The following is a 22,873-nucleotide window of genomic DNA, read 5'->3' as shown; positions in this document are numbered from 1 at the left end:
CCTTGGAAGTCTACTGTGTTTTGTTTGTAAACAAAACACAATACGCTAGTGCCGCAGCTCGCTCCTGATCAGTCTGTCTCTTTCACGCTTCAAGCAAATAATTCCCCTTCTGCTTTCTTCCGTACTGTTTTCATATACCGCTCCACTAACCAACTTAGTGACGAAACGGCCTCACCATAGGATATACTTCTAGGCGCCTTGGGTAGAAGGCCGTTTGGTCACTAAGTTGACAAGTGCAGTAAGTTACCCCTAATTTGACATCTAGCTAAATGGATAGACCGACCTGTAATGCGACACAAATAATGGGACATTTCCGCCCTTAAGGGGAAGGTGGAAGCTAGCCATTGTAGTAGTATAGGTAAACCCACGTGTAAAAATGGGGTTATAGTGTTTGTGAGAGAAGAGCAAAGCACACGTAAATAGATCAATTCAATTATCAGACTGTGTGGTGCTACATTGACACGAGTCTTTGAATAAATTTGAAAAAAATAACAATTCAATACTAAAGTAAAATGTATGAACGATATGTTCCGATGAACAATTGCAAATATAAATATATATAGAAGGTGCATTTGCATATGAAGTAAAATTCGGATTATACGCGAGCGTAACATGAGCAAATTTATAACACATGCGAATTGGGGCCCTTTTGGTATTAACAAGTTCTTCCGCATAGTAACTCGATGTTGATAATTCCTTAATGTACTCCTTCGTTGATCGTATTGTTTTCACATATTCACGTTGGAGAGCCTTAACGCTCTTCGTTGGCCGGGGCATTTCGATTGAATGTAATACTTTTCCGTTTACTGTTTTTGAAAGCATAGGCAGCCGTGGCAGTGTTCCGAGTTCTGCAATACAATTTTCTCACCCAATTTTGAAGTTGCTAAAACTTACATTATAGACCCATTAAACGTAGAAATAATAATTGTATTGATATCAACACAATTTTATTCTATTGATTTTCATGACATGAAACGCTATGACTCAGGAATAACATTTTATTGAGTGGTTTTTATAGCTGTTTCGATGATGTTGTCTGGCATCAGTGTCGAGAAAATAACGATGCTTTCACCAATACAAACAAAACCATTGTCGAAGATAAAAATGAAAGTTTAACTTTCAGAGTACTAGCTCGAGTTTTCCGACGTTTTTCACTATACAGTGCGACAGCAGATGAAAATTTAATATCTTGTGAGTAATCGATTAGAGTTTGGCTGATATTAACTTGATGGGAAGTGTGCGAAAGCGATCATTTTCTTTACACTGTTTCGCAAAATTATTGATTTTCGGGTGAGGGGTGAGGGAGGGAGTTGAAAGAAATGAGTGCAATTATGGCAGCCATTTGTGGCTAGCTTCCACCTTCACCTTAATTGGACAGTATTGAAAACATCGAGTTTGAGACCCAAAATATGACCCAGATTGAATGTCAGCACCACACGTCGATATCGCGCCACTGTCATCGTGAATGACTAATTACAGGTCATAATCGCCTCTAATGGAACGCTGAGTGGTATCTCGGTATGTTGAATTAAAGGTAAAGGTAAGGAAGCCATGACATGAAGATACCAGAGTTGCCAAATATTATAAAATTTTTTTAATTTCTGTTTTTATGAATCGTGACATTTGGTTGGTGCGAATCTAATGATTATTGCATATCTTCAATTAGACAATCTCAAAATTATGTATTAAAAGAATAAAAAAAGTATTTTAAATGCCCATAATGATATCCAGAACAACTTGTCCAAGACTGTCTGGAGAGTCTTTTCTCGTTGATTCGAGCAAAGTAACGGCACTCAATTCCATTGCAATTCAGCAACAACTTGAAAATTGTGACTCTTTCGCAATACATTCCATAGTACCGAATGCTTTGTATACAGCCGTTACACAAGAATATCTTGTTGGATTGATGGACTTGTTATCAAAGCGGCAAGAAGAATATTCATCCCAAAAATTGATGGACAGTGAAGCAGCATCGACATCATATCGAATATCAGCTTCATCTAATTTAAGCGAGAATGTGGATGCCATGAATATTGAATTCGACTATGAGTACACCGTCGATGAAGCGAAAACTTTCCTCGACACAACAGAAAAAAAATCGTTATTCTATATGGTTAAATCATCAAAATAAGTCAGCGGGAAAGAACATGTCAGCAGGGTAACAAGAGATTGGTAGTCAGCAAAACACAACCTAGATTGCATCAACCATCTATTTTTCATATTTACGAGCTGGAGCTAACAACTCTCCCATTCGCATAGTGAATGATGAGACTTTCCATTTGTTCTTACCCAGCAAACATTAAATCGTATAATTTTGAACGTGTCAAGTCTTACAAGAAAGCCGAATAAATCATAATCGCATATAATATCAATCAAAGTATGTGTCGTGTATATTTGAAATCGCATAAAATGCAAAAACTCGATTTTATATACCATTATCAAATTAAGTCGCAATTCGGTATAATAAACATCAATTTTATGATGTACATTGTCGTAAAATATATTTAATCCGCATCATATGCGTATATTACGCTGATGCAGTTTGTGTGTCGTATAAGCGTATAATTTAAATCGATTCAGTACTGTAGTAAATCGTGTTGCATGCTGAAGAAAATCATGAAACATTAAATCATATTAGATACTAATAAAGAACATATAACATCATATTGAAATTTCAATGAAATTTTGATGCACTCGAAAGTTTCAACCGCTGTTGAATTAAATTTCAGATAGCTGCGCGAGATAGCTGGTGGATGATAATCCAGACGACCGGAGTTCGAACCCACATCGGAGCAGTTTTCACTAAACATTAATCTATGCCATTTTAAACATTCATATTCCACGCCCAACACAAGTCATTCAAACAATTATTATTTCTACAAACATAAATACTCATATATAAAAATGGCGATTCGTGAGGCTATAATAAACATTTCACGATAATATTTGGCCTCACTTGTTTTTTTTCTATGTCTGTAATAAATCGTATATGAGTATGGCAAAAGTCGTATTTGGTGCTTTGACAATTCATGAATATATTCATATTAGATCGCAATTCAATTCAACATAATCGCTATTATAGCCGGTCAAAGTTGCATATTCATCCAAACAAATTCGGTAAGCATTTGCCATGTATGTATATGGCCTCCACTTTTGCATGCATATGCCAGTTAGGCGCATTATATGCCAACCAAATTTTAGGGCATATGATGTTATATATACGCTTGTTATGTGATTTAATGTTTGCTGGGTTGTATATAATTCCTTTACATTTCCTTAACCAAATATCGTAATATTCATTAAATTCCCTCTTTTTTTCAATTCAATAAAAATCCAACGCAATTTATTTTATCGATTTATCAAAATCAGCTAATGAGCGACTGACAGAAATTTGGTCCGTAAAAGACCCCCTATTGTCTGATCTTATCCAAGGTATATATATATTTAACTGGTTAATGGCCTCTTTAACTTTACCCATCGCAAGAGGTATATCGTCGTTAATCACTGCACCGGTGTATTTCTCGTCAATGCTGTATTGGTCTCCTGTCTGCGCACTAAAGTTAAAGTTAAAGAGGCCATTAACCAGCTAAAGAACCACAAAGCAGCTTGTAATGATGGCCCCGCACCCAGGCCACACAAAGTTTACAAAGTTTTGTCTCAGATCCTTTTCCGCCGTCTATCGCCAATAGTATACAAATTTGTGGGAAGTTATCAGGCCGGATTCATGCCCGGTTGCTCGAAGACGGACCAGATTTTTACACTGCGGCAGTTCCTCTAAAAGTGCTGCGAGTATCAGATACTTATGCACCACATCTTCGTCGACTTCAAACATGGATTTTCTCAAAAGCTGACAAGACTGATTCAGAGAACAATAAACGTTGTGTGATGCAGTGTGAGGATCTCAGGCGATCTGTTGGAATCGTTTGAGACTCACAGGGGATAAGGCAATGGACCCTCCTGTCTGCTTTTCAACGTGACGCTGGAATATCCGCCGAACGGAGAACGAGTTTCAACATGCGGGGCACGATTTTGTCTAGTTTCTAATCTAGTGTAGTCAAATTATTTGCTTCTTCGACAACATGGACATAATCGGAAGACCACATGCAACGGTAGCGGACGTGTATATTCGACTGGAACACGAAGTAGAGCTGATTGAGCTTGGGATCAATGCGTCTGAGAATAAATACATGCTAACAGGAGGGACTGATCGTAACAGAACTCTTCTTGTTAGTAGTGTTGTGGCGACGAGCTCTAGGTGGTAAAGGACTTTGTCTACCTTGGCTCGTTGATAACAACTGACAGCAACAACAGCCTGAAATTCGAAGACGCATAGTCAACAGTAGTCGCACCTGCTATGAGCTCCCCAAATCCTTAAGGTCCAACTAACACAGACCTCGTATGAAATGTACCATGTACAAATCATTGATTCGACCGGTTGATCTTTATGGGCACGAAGCATGGACAATGCTCGAAGAGGACTCACAAGCACTTGGAGTTTTCGAATGGAGTATGGAGAAGGCGGATGAACCACAAACTGGTGCAACTGTACGACGAACCCAGCATCCAGAAAGTCGCCAAGGCTGGACGAGTGCGATGGGCAGGGTATGTTGCAAGATTGCCGGACAGCAGCCCTGCGAAGACGGTGTTCGCATCGAATTCGGTGGGAATAAGAAGAGAAGGAGCTCAGTGAGTAAGGTGGTTGGAGCAGGCGGAGCAGGACTTGGCAAGAATCGGTGCGACCGGGAGTTGAAGAACTACGGCTATAGACCGGGTCGATTGGCGGAACAATGTTGTGAATAAGATCCAATCTCTTCATGGGATGTAGTATTTTTTTTCTATTCATTTATTTGTAAGGCTCAATCGCATAAGCTTTGCGGAGCCACTAAATCATGATTTGTTTATACAGAATTTCAACTTCTATGTTTAGTAGGTTTCGACCGATTAATCGCGGTTTACTCGAGGTTAGAGGAGCAACAATTTTTGTGGGACGGGTCAGGTTAGGGATATGGATAAGAGGTATTGGGCCTGATCACGAATGTCACTTCACGGTGAAAACGAAATGAATTGTATGCAATGTGTATACATTTTATTCCGTTTTCACCGTGAAGTGACATTCGTAATCAGGCCCATTGTTGTCTCCACCGAGAGTTGCCACACGCACTGTAGCATTGTGCATAATGACCAGGGATAGGGATGTAGCATTAATGAAAATAAAAAAAAAATTAAATATTTATATTTAATGAAGCATTTTCTTCATAAACATCCACATGCAAACTACGAGTTTCCGCTGTTTTTTTTTCGGCAAAAAAAATGCAATTAATTTTTGCGAAATTTGTTTTTACTTGTAATAAAATTCAACATCTCCAGTACGACAAATCAACTTATTGTTTATGCTTGAATTTAGCATTTATTATTTTTCTCGAATATACCGCAGGAAATTGGTAACCTAATGAATCAAAAATCCTAACATAGAAAATTATAAATATTGAATATCAGCATCACAGAGTAATGGGAGTAGCAAAATAATTAAATAAGGCATTTCTTTTCCACAAACGAATACGTCACTATAGATGTTTTATAACAGTTTATTAAACTTTGCATCAGAAATCGTTGTTCATCTGTAGTTGTGGGTCAGTCACTTAGCTGTAGTTTATTAATTAGAAAATGTTAAATTATTTCCATTCGTTCCTTCTCAATTCATTAATTGGAACACAGATTCGCTTGTTTCCTCTGTTTTTCTCCAATTCACAGATTCACTTTCCCTTGGAAAAAGCACCATAATTCTACACCTCGCTTTTTCGGATTTGGTATGCATTTTTCCCATGACCATTTTTTATACTGTTTTTCTCCTTCCGAGTGAAAGACATTACATCATTGAGATTCCGATCGCGTAAAGACAAAACACTTTTAGACTGCCTGGGTATACTTCCTATGTCACCGACTAACATCTAGTATTGAGTGTTTCTTGCTGTTTTGTTTGGTTTCTATAATCAATATAGCGATAAAACTTAGGATACATGCAATGGTTGATTATTTTTGGGCGAGTACCATCGATCAGGTTTGAGAAAGAAAGAAATTGTGGAAAGGCGTGTCGCGAAACGTTGGAAAAATTGCTGATTCCATTATCGTACAACATGCAGCAATAGCGTGGAATTCTTCGCGGCGACAGACATCGCCAGGCGGGCGCTGAGTTCCTTATTCAGCTCGTGCCAAATACACTTGCCTATAAGAGACACGCTCTCGATCGAGGGCCGACAGACGACCAGCAACGTGACACAAATACCGTCTGTCGGGTTCGCCTGGGAACCGGTGGTGTGGTGCTCGACGCTCAAAACTCCGTGTGGTCTATGCTGTGGTAGATCGGCCCCAAACAGTTCGATCATGAACTTCTTCAATGTGGAATGAATACTACGGCCAGGATGAATTTCCACTGTAGGAAAATGGTATGCTGTTTTCTCACTGAGTAACACAAATACTTGATTGGTACTTTTGTTCTTTATTGCAACAACTACCCGTAGATAGTTTTTGTAGTGCGGTTTTTTGGCCGGAAGAATATCTCTGTGCCAATTGGGGTCTTTGGGAAGGCGTCGCTTATGGTTGCGTGCTAAATCTATAATTGGCAGAATATCATTCGCACGCAAGTTGAGCTCGTTAAGGTTTTCGATCCATTTTGCTTGAATCGATTCTTGATCTGCCTGCGAAGGCGTTTTTAGTTCTCCTCCTGTAACTCTACCACTTAGAACAAATCGGAACCACGTACCACCCGCTGATTCCACAGCAAGTAGAGTTGTGATTTCAGCCTTCATTCCAGTTTCTTCCAGTACTTCCCTTACTGCAGATTCAACTATTGTTTCACCAGGTTCCATCCGACCAGCCGGCAGATACCACTTGCCAGCACAGGACTCCTTGGCTTCTTGCATCATCAGCACTTCGTTTTTGTCATTCACAATCACACAAGCCACCACGTAGGTCACTGTTTTACCCACAACTGGTACGTAATCTGAAGCAGCTAAAGGTTTCACACCTTGCGCTTCCGTGGCAGCATTTTGTTCTTCTAGTGAGAAGTCACACAATTCACTTGTCAACTCATCGAGATACTGTCCTTCCAGAACACGAATCAAATTAGTCTCCATCTCAAAAGCTTCAGTTTTCTTCAAATTTCACATCAAACGATCATATTTGCATAATAAGATACACGCGCTACTCGAATGGGATTTTTGCCTGTGGCGTTGTTCCTCCCTCTTTCTGGCTATTCACCGCTGTTGGTCGGTGGAATTTCAAAACGAGACTAAAGCGCGACTCCACGATCGCGCATGGCTTTACCACCGTCTTTTGGAGCCCGTGGAGAGTGTGGAGGAGAAACAGGTCATGAGGCTCTCAGACTCTCCCCCCATTGGTGTAACCGTTTGCCTTGTCACTAGAGAGTCCATACACTTTACTCTGTTTTTCAAATATTTCTTTTTCGGTTTGTGTTTCGTGGATCGAGCAGCGATGGTGTTCTTTAGTTATGTTATTTCTCCATCAACGCGTGATCGCATGCGAGATTCATTCACCTTCTCCCGACAGCATACGGTCTATTTGTTACACCAGAAACATCATAAAATTTTCGCCGGTTTGGGTATGAATGGAATACTTATGGTCCCAATTCACAGCATTTCCGGCATCGAACAGAACCGCGAGTCTATGGAATATCCTTTCGTGTTATCAAACTGAAGATTGCGCTCAGTTCTGTCACCTCTGCGATGTGCTTTTGTTGAAAAGAAAAGAGATAAAAAAAAATTATTCGCATGTTTTCAGAAGTTATTGTTTGCGTGTTTGAAATACGCTTATTGATGACAAAAATAGTGAGGAACGCTATACAAGCTGCACAAATTAAGGAGATTGCTATTTACTGTTCTATAAATTGTTCAAATTTTATTATTTAGATTAAGATTGGAGAGATTAATAAAATAATGCCATGGCTTGGAGAGTAAAAAACACAGCTCATACCATTGTTAGCAACAATCGTTGCTATAAAATACGTAGCATGATAAACAATAAAGTTAATGATAAAAAAAACTTCAGTAAATGAATATAAACACCTGTATAAAATAAAAATAAACTAGAATATGAATAATGAATATGAACAACGGTACAAAACTAAAAGAATCTAGATGAAACTTCTTTAACGATTTTTTGGGCGGTAAATCGATGTTCATTCCAAGCATCGCGGATAACCCTTTATGAAGGTTGTAATACTTGACAGGTTTTTTTTATATCCCTTTTGTTTATTTTAGGCTCATTAGCATTTTAGCTGTAACAGAGCCAAATTTTAATCGTGTACATGTCACATGTTTATCATATCTAAATTAGCACATTACACAGTTGCCATTTTTCGGCGTTAGAATATTCCCTTCTATACCATTGCATATGGTACACATTTTTACACAGTAGCCATTTAGGCGTAAGAGTTTTCTATCTGTTCTTTCATTATCCAGTTAGACCGGACAACGGAGACAGTTGATTGATCATTGTTGAGTTATTTATAGAACAGCAGCCCGATGTTTCTTGCAGAGCAGAGCAGTTGTATGGATGAATCGATCTTATTTCGACCGTGGATCGATCTCCATCGCTGATGATTGTTGCGTGGCCGTAGTTATTCTGTAACAACACAAAGATGGTCAATGAGGGCCCTGAGATTTGAACTCACGATCGATCGCTTACTTGACAGGTTCAGAAGATAACCATCCACTAATTCTTTAACAAGTTATTTCGAGCGAATATGACAGCTTAAATCAACTGTATATGAATCTGAATGGGAACTATTGGTATCACAGTATGAAACGGAACTATTAACCCTTTCACTACGACTTTGTGCTCAATCGGTGTGCTACCGCTGAACGGAGCACTGCGCTGAAAAGTATGCATATCGCGCTGGTGTGATCGATGTGCAGTATCACCCTGGTGTCGTCTATAGACGAGGTTCGTAGCGAAAGGGTTAAGGATTTTAACATATTATCAACAAACAGTATTTTAGATAACATGTTGTGACCCGGATTGTTTTTGCTGCGCTTTTCATTCAGTCCGCATTAAGAGAATTTGCACAATATCAATGTCGGCCCCCGCTCCCAAAGATTTGTCTAATTTCTGACTATTTTAGTGAGAAATTCGACTAGAAAGTAGACACATGCAAAAACAAACCATTTATTTTTTTTATTCCATATTTACTGACAGTTACCAGTTTTAGTGATTAACGGTTCTAATCTAAGCCGCTATTTTTGTCAGAAAGTACCTCACGTATGTCCTATTCAAAGACGATCTAACCCTATCACTCCAATTTTATGTGTTTCTGTAAGCTCCAAAATGAAAACAAAACACACTTTTCAAAAACTTATACACATCATGCATGAAACTATATTGTTTGAAAACATTTGAATTTTAAAATGTTTGGTTGTAATCATTATGTGAACGCAATACTGGCGTATTTCCATAATTATTTCATAAATGAACTACTAAACGTATATTCTGCTACAAGTGACATGTACTTCCAAATATTCGGTATGCCCCATTAATCGCGTGTTTTCCAATACATAAATATCAGAAATCGTTGCGAAGTTTCTCTTATACCAGGTGTGCGAGTTGAAATAGTCGTTTATTTTTTTCGACGAAGAAAACTCCAAATCATTCGCCGACCCATTTCTCGACATCTTAATATCCGGCCAAGTGCTGCTCTGCAAGTGCATTGCGCATTCAACAAAAAGATGCTAATCTGACAGGGCCGGTCTGGAGAATATGACAGATGCGATAACGTTTCCCAGTTAACATATATTATGGCATCCACCACGGCTTTAGCGCTGTGCACCGGTGCGTTGTCAGACTGTAACATCACTTTACTATCACAAACAGTGCATCGTCTTTCAACCGAAACGATTTGGCTTTGAAGTGGATAAACCGGCTTCACCAGGTGAAAGCCATGATTTTTTGCACTTAGGGTTCTCAAAATAGACTCATTTTTCGTCACCAGTGACAATCCGATGCATAACCGACTCTCTTTGATGCCGTTGAGGAAGCATTTCAGTATTTGCCTTTCGCTTCTGCATCTTTTTCAAGTCTCTCAAACAATGGCCAATTGCTGTTCAGAACACATTCAGTTTTTCTTCCAATTTTTATCGTGCTCTTCATTCGGTACGAAAGTCGACATTTTTAATACGCTGAACAACCAGGTTACTTGTTTTTTTTTGGCAGAATCACATTAACATATTTTTGAGGACTAATGTCAAATGAAAAAAAGGCATATATAAAATTGGAGGAATTTATACAATCCTACTAGCAACATCTTATACATCAACCTGACAATGTCATCACTCACACCTGGTAGATTTCGGGTTTACAAATGCAATTGCAGGTGGCAAAACCGGCATTTGCCGGGGGCGCTGACGCTTTGGGGTGCCAAAATCCAAGAGTTTTCAATAATAATTTTTCGCTGTATTGTATTTCATATTTCAATTGATTAAAAAACATCCATCATGAGTAGGGAGGGGGGGATGTTTCCTTCCAGCTTCACCTTAAGCTGCATTATAAGGACGCATACTTCTAGAATCTAGATAATGTATGTGTTAATGGAGGCTCATTCTCCCTCCCGCGCACCGTGGCTAAGCTGACCCATTTTTGTATTTGAATGAAAGAGACAGCTAGTCTGGTTTACACCAATAGTTAAAATGGCACGGAACGCGTACCGTTCGGGTTAGTCAGAGGCGACCATTTATATTTTTTGAACTCATTCATATCGATTATCAACACGTTTCTCAGAGAGCGAGGGAGAGTTTATACACTGTTACGGTTTAAAAAAATCGCAACAAGATAGAACCATTGGATCTTTGGTAAAATGGAATTTGAAAGTAAGTTAAATCCTATAATCTTACTAATACATGCCCAAATCCCATGACTACGTATCTACCAGTAAGATATTGCATGCTGTCAACGCAAATTCAAAATGAAAATCATTGTGAAAATCAACAATTCCAACAATAAATCTTTACAACAAAATATAGCTGACTTTCGTGGACAATCTTATAACAATGGTGCCAATATAGCGGGCAGAAAAAATGTGAACAAGCAAAGATTAACAATCTAATTTATTTCGTACCCTGTGGAGATGAAGAAGGAAGCATCTGATTATGTCATTCAGTATCCAAATGATAAGTGTATTAAACTCGACCACGGAAAACGAAAAAAACTGGAAACTCCACAACACAGTATTCTTCAGAAGTTGATACAGAGGAACTTGTATCAGAGGTAGAAGTGTTGAGAAAGAATCGCTAGCAGACCTTGATTTAGGTGCAATGGTGGATCATTTTGGTTCAGCTAAGGCACGCAATACAAATATTTGACTAAAGAATGAACAAAGCTAGTAATGATATATCTTGCCTTCTAAATATGAATAAACTGCTCAAACTGCACATTGATATTAGTGAGTGGTATTCTCAAAATATCACAATCTCTAACCTAGTGAAAAAATCGAAAGAGTGGTATTTTTTGGGGCGCCATTTTCATAGTTTGCCAGGGGTCGCTGTCTACCCTCACTACGCCGCTGACTGAAAGTTACACACAAATTCTCAGTGATAAAATCGAGAGTGCTGGAAAGCTTTAATTTAAACTCACATTAATGTAATAATCCTTAGGTTGAACGTCCGAGAGATCTTATGGCCATACAGTTTTGGATGAGATACAAATTTTTGGATGCATAATTTTCCTCTATCGATACGTTGTGCGGATAGTGTTTTTCACATTTTACCACACATTCTTCAGCGCTAATTGATGTTTGCGCCATCGGCGCATGTTGGGAAATTATGTAATTTCATTTTTTGTCAATCTGCATCTGGCAATTTTGATTACATGTTTCTTCATTGTTTTGTGTTACTTTATAGATCTCCATAAATGAAAAGTAAAAAACAAACAAAGATAAATTGAAGACAAATTTTTGAGTACTTTGGACTAACTATAAACTAAGCATATATTATTTTGGATTAATTTAAAAGTAATATCACAATTCGTGGGATTTGAAAGTGACCCGCAACTTAAAAAATCCACTTGAACCATCATCATGAGATTTTAATGAACAATGTTTGTGAGATGAGGTTATGTGTTATAACAGTTCAAAAGGTATATACACAGAGATTGAAACGACAATGTAGTCAATTTATTCTTAAATCAAAGCTTGTGAAGCAGATTAGTGAAATATATTCATAACACAACATGACAAGTAAAAATTGTGGATTCTTTACCAATAAAACTTTATTGTTTCGACGAAAACCATTCGTCAACCTATTTCCCGACATCTTCAGATTCGGCGAGGAGAAATATTTAGAGAAACTTGAGTTAGAAGTTCAGAGCAGTCGATATTTCCTTGCAGTACATCAAAACTTAATATCGTTGTATTGTATATCGTTGTTGCAAGGGTCGGCATAAGAGGGAAGATTTAGTGGGTCGTTCCATGGAAATTGTTTTAATGCAAAAAAGAGAAATTTGTACTCAAGAATGCTACTACGAGCAGTACATGATTTTCAGAATATGGATATTACTGAATTCGTACTCCAAAGGAGATGAAATCACCCGGTATATTCCAAGTCCATCCGCGAAAGTGAGCTTGAACGATGAAAGCAGTGAGTACAAATCGTTCATTAATATGTTGAGCAGCATTGGACCCAGAACGCTTCCTTGTGGTATGCCAGACGTGATATTGAAACTGTGTGATCTAGCTGCATTGACGACGACATGTGCTGTGCATCCACGATGAAATCCACTTCGTTATACAGTCAGGGAAATCCATGTACTTCATTTACGATACTAGGAAGTGTAGGACTATGTCAAGAGCTTTCGCGGAGTCGACATACATCGCATTAATTTGCCGCCTCTCTCCTATCTCACGTGCTTAACGCTGGCCTGGATAGATAGTTATCGTAGGTGGATGATAGTACTGACTTCTGGCTTCTATATCACGAAGATTTGCTTGCAGATAAAATAATTTTCAGACATTTTAATAATTTGTATCCAAATCTATTTTTTCGTCAAAGCTATCGATCTTCATTAGTAATCTCCTTATGGTACGGGGACATTGGATAAAAGTTCTTACGAAAATTTGATTGTACGATAACTGATTAAAACAAACAAACAATTTGGTCCGCTCGAAGTAGACAAATTCGAATAATGCGATACTTTCACACATAGCCGTATCCACTGTCACCAGAGATGCCAACCTTCCTGATTTTTCAGGATTTCCCAGACTTTTTAGCACGCTCCCTGATATCCTGATGAACACTCAATTTATTCTGATTTTTCTGAAATGATCCTGATTTTTCCTGATTTTTGTACTCTTTACATTATTCGTAATAAATCTTCATATGTGTTGGTGAAAACCTTGAAGCTATCAGAGTGTTTGCGATCTGGAAGAAGACCCGGGATTTTTTTTTTTCAAATATCTTCTGAAGGCACGAAAAACTGTCTCTATGTGTCACTCATTTCTTCTCATGATCAACCAAATTACAATATTTTCATTCAGAAGCAATTATTATTGTGCTATTTGTTTTTAATTTGTGTAATTTTGTGTATGAAATAATGGCATTTCTCTGGTAGTTGGCTATGTACATCGCTTTATAACGGCCATTCGTTTCTCAGCGTTTTAATTGAATTTTTTGATTTCGATTCCAGATCACCGATATACATTATAAGAAAATATCATTGCAATGAAACTCCATATGTGTATAAATATGTCAAAATTGAATTTTTGTTGTTCTGTCATAGCGCTTTTTGTTTTGTTGTTTTGTTGTTCGTGTGCTTCAATTGTTCTTCATTTTTTTACTACTTTAATTCATTATGTATTTAAGTATTTAGTTCTAGTTTATATCTTTATTTCTTGAATTCAATTGCGCCGTCGTGAATAGAGTTCAATGAAAAGTACGTCCGATGAATTACGGAATATATCACCGGTCCGAACTGTTTTAGAGTAAATCTTTCGGATACCATCTCAGTTTTTCTAAAAATAACTCTCCATCGTCGCAATTGGAGTTCAATAAAGAATACGCACGACGAATAACGATTTGAATTTCCGCTCACATTAGTTTTATAGGAGTTCTTTCGGTTACCTTCTAAGGATCTCTAAGATAAAATTGCGCAATTGGAGTTTGATATACAATACGGACAATGAATAACAATATATATTTTCGGTCTTATTGGTTTTATAGGAGTTCTCTCGGTGGCCTTCTCAGGCTTCTAAAGTATATCTCTTTACCATCACGATTGGAATTCGATAAAGAGTACGCTCGATGATTAATATATATAATATATCACTGGTCCAATTAGGTTTAGATGATTATTCTCGGTTACTTTTTCAAGTTTCCCACAGTTAATTCTTCGTCGTCACGATTGAATGCAATACAGTACGACAGATTTTAAGAGTTTCGAACAGTACGTGCGTAATAAAATATATAGCCAGTTCAATTATTTCTATAATATTTTTACATTTTTAACAGGTTTTAAAAGGTGGGCCGCGTTTACAGAATCACATCACTTACCGCAGTGAATCCTGATTTTTAACCTATCCCACTAACAAATATCCCTTCCATGATAAACGCTAGGGAACCACGCTATAGAGGCGACCCTTTCTGGCCTTCGGGCGGCGAATATCATACTAACATTCCTTCCCTTCCCCTGGTGACTGTAAGGACGTGGCCGGCGTCGTTATTGACCATTTAAAGCTCGAATCACCGAAAATTGCACAACGAGAATGATTTGCTAGTCCCAAGCGTCATTCTGTGTGTTCTTTGTGCAATTTGGTTGGTTCAGGTCAATCACGGAGAGCAACTACGAATTGTACAGTCTACCCAAGCTCAAGCTCAAGCTCAAGCTCTTTACATTATTCGTAATAAATATATTGGTTTCCATGCCAAAGTTTTCTGTCATGATAGTTCTCCGGCTCGCTCATGTATATATCCTACATTAAGTTAAACTTTGCACTTTTTTTATCTCTACCCTAAATTATGTCATGGCTTCCCAAAACAATGCTAGAAAATTTCATGAAACCAGATTGTCTGACGATTTTATGGAACTACAACGAGATTAAGTTTGAGGAACAACATTGCTTTATTTTGGATAATGTGAATGTAGATGTATCTCCAGAGTTATTAATGTAGGAATAGCAAAGGAAGCAAACATGTTCTAGAGGATAGAATATTTAAGCTGTGTGAAAGATGACGAAGATGGTGCTCCCGTGGCCGAGTGGTTAGCGACCCACACTATCATGCCGGGGGTTCGGGTTCGATTCCCGTTCTGACCGGGGGATTTTTCGTCAAAGAAAATTTTTCCGGCTTGCACTGTGGTCACGCGTATTCTAGAGCTTGCCACTCCAGAGTACATTTAAGGCGTGTTATTCGGCATAGAAATCTCAAACAAGTATTACTAATAAAAATGATGCAAGCAATGCTACGTTGAGAAGACAAAAGTTCCACTGGAACGTTAGAGCCATCCAAGAAGAAGAAGAAAGATGACGAAAGATTGTGAAACAGAACTATGGATATTGAAATGGATATCGAAATTAAATTATAATGCATTGAATGAAAATGATGTTTTTGTTTTCCCAAAAATCGACATTAACTTTTCGGACAACCCAATATGAGCTATCCTGAATTATCCTGATTTTTATTTTCATTCTTCCTGATTTTTTCAAATCATAGTTGGCAACCCTGACTGGCATCGTCGCCTTATGTTCCTTCTTTCTTGGAAGGCACTTGCGTCATTTTTATCAGAGCACCCATGCCTCGCTATACGGCCGCTCTTTATACGGCTTTTCGTCGAACAAGCTTGGAACCGATTCGTATTGGAATAATTGATTCGTTATACGGCTTTTTTCTTAGCGGTCCAGGAACGTATCTAGGCCGTAAAGCGAGGTATGGGTGTAGTACTTAATTCAGATTTCTATACCGAAAAACACGCCTTGAATGTATTCTGGAGTAGCAAGTTCTAGAATACTCGTGACCACAGCGCAGTTGTAAGAAGTTTCTTTGACGAAGAAATTACGGGCCAGGCATGATAGTTTGTGACGCTAACCAATCGGTCACGGGAGCACTGTTCATTCCTAAACATGATGGAAATATGAAATACTAACCTCAGGACGTCCAAGAGTAATCGGTTCCCCATCCTAATAACCATAGAATAAGTGAAAATGTAAATAAAAAATTGCATTAAAAAAAAATTAAGAATTGGACTCTTCCTAACTTTTGTAACTGAGACTGTAAAAATAAGTGAACCATAACGTACAAAAAAGAAAATTGCAGATATTTTTCGTAACACTGAAAAAACATCAAACTGAAAAGAACAGCCTGTATTTGAAAAGAGAGTACAGGGTCTTTAAGATTAAACGCTCACGCAAAAAAATCGAATTGCTCATTTTAATTTTTTTTTTCGCTCCGTCGATGGTAACACTGCATTCCCTACTTCGGGACGATAATATTCGACTACTCATTCAGTCTGATCGGATGGCTTTTAGTACCAAGATGTACAATTTACAAGAACGTGTATTTTTAGTGAAATCGTATCACTCGAGCAACAGAAGCCTTAATGAAACTTTGTCCTCTTATGGTAAGAATTTCAACATTTCTCGTCGTCGATAACTTCCTCTGGGGATACGTGAAAGACCGTTGCTATGTTCATAAGCCACAAAATTTGGAGGAACTTAAAGAAGAAATAACTCGGATTTTCAACAGCATCGAAGTCCTAATGTTAGAAATGAGCATGAAGAATTTTGTCACATCGAAAATGTCCTAAAATAAGGTTTATTTTCGTTTTGTTTTTAAATTCTTCACTTTTGTAAAAGTTATTAAAATTTGTTGCGTTAGCGTTCAATCTGAAAGACCCTGTATTATGATGGGCTTTCACAAAGAAAATACACAATTTTAGAATGAAAATTAATTTCTCTGTATCATAGGAATATTCTATGTTTGAAAATAGCACGTTTTCTGTCAGTAGTAACACTATCATGAACAAGAATTAGTACATTATTTTATAATATAACTAGCTGACCCGGCAAACGTTGTTCTGCCATAAAAATTATTTCTAGTGAATATGTTGATTGTAAAATAAAAAATCACTAATGTATTGTAAGTGTGTTTAAATGTTTTAAAGATCTACACATAATTGAAACGTTCGTTACTCTTTTTTTCATACTTGTGTTTGACATACCGAGGTATAGAGCGCCAAGTCGATGACAAAAATTAAAAAAAAAACACAAAAAATTCCTTGTATTCCATTCACGATTTATTTCATTCACGAATTTGACATGTTTGTTCTCTTGAACGTTAAATGTAAATTGAAAAAAGGAATAAATTTCGTTGTTGCAAATTTGTTGCTCTTCATCTAATGTTTTGCTCAGCTGAGGCGAACTACTGAACGGTTTTCCATGTCAATGTCTGCGTTGTTAATTTTTATGAATGATTGTCCGTCATCATCAGTTTTTATTCGTTGATATATTGGATATCTTCCTAGGCTTGCGGTCGTTTCGTTGGTGAAATCTTTAAGAAAATGCATTGTACAGTTTCCATCTGCCATGCAAGGCTATAAAAAAAGGCTATGTTTGTGGTAACAATATCGAACAATCACCCATATTTCGTCATTAGCAGACCCGAAAGCAATTTAAATTGTTGAAATTTGAATGAAAATGTTTATTTGATGTTGTTTGAATACTTAGATACTTAGTAGACATAGCCTTGACCCTAACTCAACTATCTTTCTATAAATCGCCTTGCATTTCAGCCAAAATATTATTAAGAATATAAAATAATTATCAGAGACTATTTTCGTCCGATATTTTCCCTACCTGTAAAGAATGTGTTATTCTGTTACACAGAACACACAACAGAGCCATAGTTCATTTAAAATTTTTGTTTTAAAAGCGTGTTTATTTCACTCGGAAATTCATAACAACTTACGCTTCACAGAAATGGAACACGAAGCTCAATGACGTCTATACGCAGTGCGTTTCAAAGTCGAATGACATTCGTTCTCTTTGAACAACAATCTACGGGTCGATTATTTGGATATTATTTATACCAAAATACTAAAATCGCGATTAAAAATAGGAAATGGAGGTAAACCTTTGAGGTTAAATGTACATTTATGCCAAATTTATAAAAAAAAGAAATAAAAAAATTATTTAGATTTTTTTCTTGCATAGGACCACCCTAATCGGTATAAAACATCCCAGCAAACATTAAATCGTATAATTTAGCACGTGCTAAGTAAATCATTATCGCATATAATATCAATCAAAGTATGTATCTTGTATATTTGAAATCGCATAAAATGTAAAAACTCGATTTTATATACCATTATCAAATTAAGTCGCAATTCGGTATAATAAACATCAATTTTATGATGTACATTGACGTAAAATATATTTAATCCGCATCATATGCGTATATTACGCTGATGCAGTTTGTGTATCGTATAAGTGTATAATTCAAATCGATTCAGTACTGTAGTAAATCGTGTTGCATGCTGAAGAAAATCATGAAACAGTAAATCATATTAGATCCTAATAAAGAACATATAACATCATATTGAAATGTCAATGAAATGTTGATGCACTCGAAAATGATGAAATGCACTCGAAATTGCTGATGTTCGATGAAAGTAACAACGTCAAACATCCCTTCTAATGAAACATTCAGCAAAATGAAGTGAACTACGCCATTGAACGCTAATCTTAAATACATACCACATCGAATTTGGCACATTTCATCGATCGCTTTGCAAGGTTGCCAGATTGATCTATTATATTTATTATAATATTAATCACAATTTAGTTTGATATGATTGTGAAAACAAATTGTACAGTGAAAATTGTAATAAAAATAATTTAAAATTGAGATAGTTTCATTGATATTCATTTATTTTTTACTATTCTGGATCAATGATATTATATATTTGGTTTCTATGATAGGGAAATCAAAGATCCTTTGGAACATAGTTGAATAATAAAATCGGCAACCAGGAATGACTGATACTACTGCATAGAATGTATTAGGTTATATCATATCGAATCATATGTATGAGTTTTAACCGCTGTTGAATTAAATTTCATATAGCCGCGCGAGATAGCGTGTGGATGATAATCCAGACAACCGGAGTTCGAGCCCATATCGGACCAGTTTTCACCAAACATCAATCTGTGCCATTTTAACCATTTATATTCCACTCCCAACACAAGTAAATTGAATAATTATAATATCTACAAATATAAATACTCATATATAAAAATGGCGATTCGTGAGGCTATAATAAACATTTTACGAAAATATTTTGCGCCATTTGTTTTTTTTCTATGTCTGTAATAAATCGTATATGAATATGGCAAAAGTCGTATTAGGTGCGTTTACAATTAATGAATATATTCATATTAGATCGCAATTCAATTTCAACATAATCGCTATTATAGTCGATCAAAGTTGCATATTCATCCAAACTAATTCGGTAAGCATTTGCCATGTATGTATATGGTCTTCACTTTTGCATGCATATGCCAGTTAGGCGCATTATATGCCAACCAAAATTTAGAGCATATGATGTTATATATACACTTGTTATGCGATTTAATGTTTGCTGGGATATGATAATCGGTACCCTAGCGGTATCATATATAGTTTACGTCCTATTCTCATGCCTACCAAGTTTTCAGTGCATAACTTCATGAAAATCGGTCGAGCCGTTTCGGAGGAGTTCGACCACGAACATCGTGACACGAGAATTTTATACATATAGATGATGAGATTATAGTGGAAATATTAGAAAATTCTTCTTATAACGGCTGAAGAAGGTCAAGGGTAAGTGTTTTGAGCATAAAAATACAATCAAATATTTATTTTCAATAATTTTTTTACAACTTATAACTACCTTCAGCTCTCTTTTATTGATTCATTGAAACGGCCAATCCTTGTCATAATTCTATTGTCCCATATTGACTATATATTGACCGTGTAAGGTGACAAAATATCGAGTCAGTCGGATATCGAAAGCCTGGCTGTCAAGATATTGAAGACAATTTTTCTCAATCTATTGATTGTGTAAGGTGCCCATCATACAAAAAAAAGAGATAAAGGTTTTTCTTACTTAATTTTCGACATCATTTCTACATTGATTTTGTAGGTGAGAAAAAGTCAAGACAAACCACCATCCGTAAGCATGAACAGGCGGAACAAGTGTTAGCAAAATCAGACAATTTTTCATCTTTTGCAAGTTGTTGTATATTAGTACAATGCTCATTAGTTTAATAATGAGTATTGGGAACTGAAATGAAGAATTTACGACCAATTTACGAGCTTATTCTTCCACACAGATGATCATCAAATTCCGTTGTAACCAAATAAAACTGAAATAGTCGGTGAGCAATGGAGGGAGAAGGGCGGCTCCACGAGACCGGTTGTCATTTGAACGGGCTTTTGCTTAGCAAAACATATTTATGTAATCTATCCATCGATCCACTCGACTCAGCTTACATCATCGTAGCTACTGTTGATACCGTGTTAAACATTTTCATTTCACTCCTCAATGAGGAACCGTGTAAGATGATTGGCGACTTTGATTAGATTTTAAACATTTCTCAATTTTTTTCGGGTAATGCTTTCCATCTGCCAGTGGCGGAATAACAGCAACTTTTCGCTCAGAAACTGATTCTGTGTTTGTGTGTTGGAGTAGTAGGAGAAAACCTGTTCCCAATTTGTTCATTGAGATTCAAAACAAACACTCCAGAGTCACCTTGAGATTCCAATCACACGATCGCTATGATTCTTATCTGTTTTATGCTAATAGGCTTTGTTTCCACGATTGAGTTTCACCGTTTCATCCGTTAGCGATGTTTTTATTAGCCGTTATATTGATTCGATCCGTTAATTTATTGTTTTCATTTCTCACCACGCTAGATCATAGCTTTTCGGTCGAAATTGCATGAAGAAATTAACGCATTCCAGCTTTTAGTGAAAGTCAATTTCATCGGTAACATTAGCTCAGCATTTCGGCTTCAAATTGATAGTATTACTGGAGATCACACGGCAGATAAATGGCTTTCCGATTTTAATTCTACGTATCGTAATACAAAACCAGGAGGAAAACAAACCGACTATGCCATGACCCATTGGAGTAATGTGTGCACCTTGAGTGAAGTCATATTTTCACGAATAATTGTTTGATGAATTTCATACTTCTATTTTATGTTGAATTTTTTTTAACAATTATTGTGATTTTGAGAATAAAGTAGAATTCTAAACTATGAAGTTAGACAAGCACTCGTTGCAGAATGTCACCCTTCTATACACACATGCGTTGTAAATGATGCAGTATTATTCCATGAGCTGCACAAAACCAGGAACTGATCGTATTATAGCATAGTGCCAGTCAAGTGTGTAAACGAAAATGAAAATCGATACCCCGTGAATGCATTTGCAATTTATGCTCCATTGGAACACTTTATAGGAGTAATTACACTTTTGTGCATTCTGTTAGCTCTCGTAGGTATACGCATTACTCAACTACTATTGCTGCTGTAGTAAAAACAAATTGACACACTTACCAAGGCTATATCTGGTTTTTGTTGGAACTATTGCTAAAAAATCTCTACCAAAAAGTTTATCCAGATTCCGATGTTATTGAAAATACAGTTAACTAAATGATCCGCGAATATGTTCAATAATTTGCACTAAAAGCACTATCAGTAATTCAAAGACATGAACGAGTCCAACTGTGATAAATCTATGACATCTAAGTAGGAAAACAAAAACACTTTTGGCACTGAAATGAATGAAAATTACTTGAAAGCAATGTTGACACGGACACTATCGTATTTTGCGGAATGTTCCATTCATGCTTTATCAAAACATAGCGTATTCACACGTATACAAGTACAACCCCCGCAAAGCGTGGATTGTAAAAAGCGCTTCCACGCAAACCCACACTGGTACAAAATGACCCGATCTGTAGAAGGTAATACGTCTTTGTTTCTTTTTTCATTTTTCACCGTGAGATGGTAAAATAATTATTCCATTGAATAAGTAAATCTGTACGGCCAATTTTATGAGCGTTATGGTGACATATTTAAGAGGCAAAGACCTCTGTATTGTCAGCTTGTATTGGCCTCCGAGAGCTGCGGTTAGCCGCAAACAACTTGTTGACATGTGCTCACTCCTTCCTGAGCCACGATTGATCTTGGGAGACTTCAACTCTCACGGAACTGCCTGGGGGGAACAGTACGACGACAATCGTTCATCGTTGATATATGACCTTTGTAACAGCTTCAATATGACCGTTTTGAATACTGGGGAAACAACACGTGTACCTAAACCTCCTGCTAACCCAAGTGCTCTTGACCTCTCGCTTTGCTCGAATTCACTATCGTTAGATTGCAAGTGGAATGTAATCCAGGACCCCAACGGTAGTGATCACTTGCCAATCAAAATTTCCATCACCATTGGGTCGAATTCTTCTGAATCTATAAACATGGCATATGACCTCACAAGACACATTGACTGGAAAAAATATGCGGACGCGATTGCTCTAGCCATCAATTCCAGAGATGGTTTGCCTCCATTGGAGGAGTATAACTTCCTTTCTCGTTTGATCTATGACAGCGCGGTTCGCGCTCAAACGAAACCCATCCCAGGTTCCACTATTCGTCGAAGGCCTCCCAATCTATGGTGGGATAGCCAATGTTCCAAGCTTTATCAGGATAAATCGAACGCATTTAAAGCTTTTCGAAAACGTGGAACCATTGAGAATTTTCAAACGTATTTGGACCTTGAAAATCAATTTAAAAACTTGATCAAAGGGAAAAAACGTGCTTATTGGCGAAATTTCG

The 22,873-nt window shown here is 37.1% G+C and overlaps 1 protein-coding gene across 2 annotated transcripts; it reads right to left on the bottom strand.

Moving 5' to 3' along the window:
• Window positions 1–5,569: 5,569 nt before the first annotated feature.
• On the bottom strand, window positions 5,570–21,833 carry LOC129778439 (8-oxo-dGDP phosphatase NUDT18). 2 transcript variants are annotated; one of them, XM_055785331.1, is made up of 3 exons: window positions 21,593–21,833; window positions 16,139–16,171; window positions 5,570–7,747 (listed from the first exon to the last, which is right to left on the bottom strand). In XM_055785331.1, exon 3 carries the CDS (start codon window positions 7,131–7,133, stop codon window positions 6,123–6,125), a length of 1,011 nt encoding a protein of 336 aa, XP_055641306.1. In that variant the 5' UTR covers window positions 7,134–7,747; window positions 16,139–16,171; window positions 21,593–21,833; the 3' UTR covers window positions 5,570–6,122. The 2 variants fall into 2 exon arrangements, with proteins under 2 accessions (XP_055641306.1, XP_055641305.1); XM_055785330.1 differs by lacking the exon at window positions 16,139–16,171.
• Window positions 21,834–22,873: the final 1,040 nt, after the last annotated feature.

The sequence above is a fragment of the Toxorhynchites rutilus genome, chromosome 3 (genome assembly GCF_029784135.1).
Source record: "Toxorhynchites rutilus septentrionalis strain SRP chromosome 3, ASM2978413v1, whole genome shotgun sequence".
In the NCBI taxonomy this organism is placed as follows: domain Eukaryota; kingdom Metazoa; phylum Arthropoda; class Insecta; order Diptera; family Culicidae; genus Toxorhynchites; species Toxorhynchites rutilus.
The sequence above is the reverse complement of the archived record's forward strand: the minus strand, read 5'-3'. Positions and strand labels throughout refer to the sequence as shown.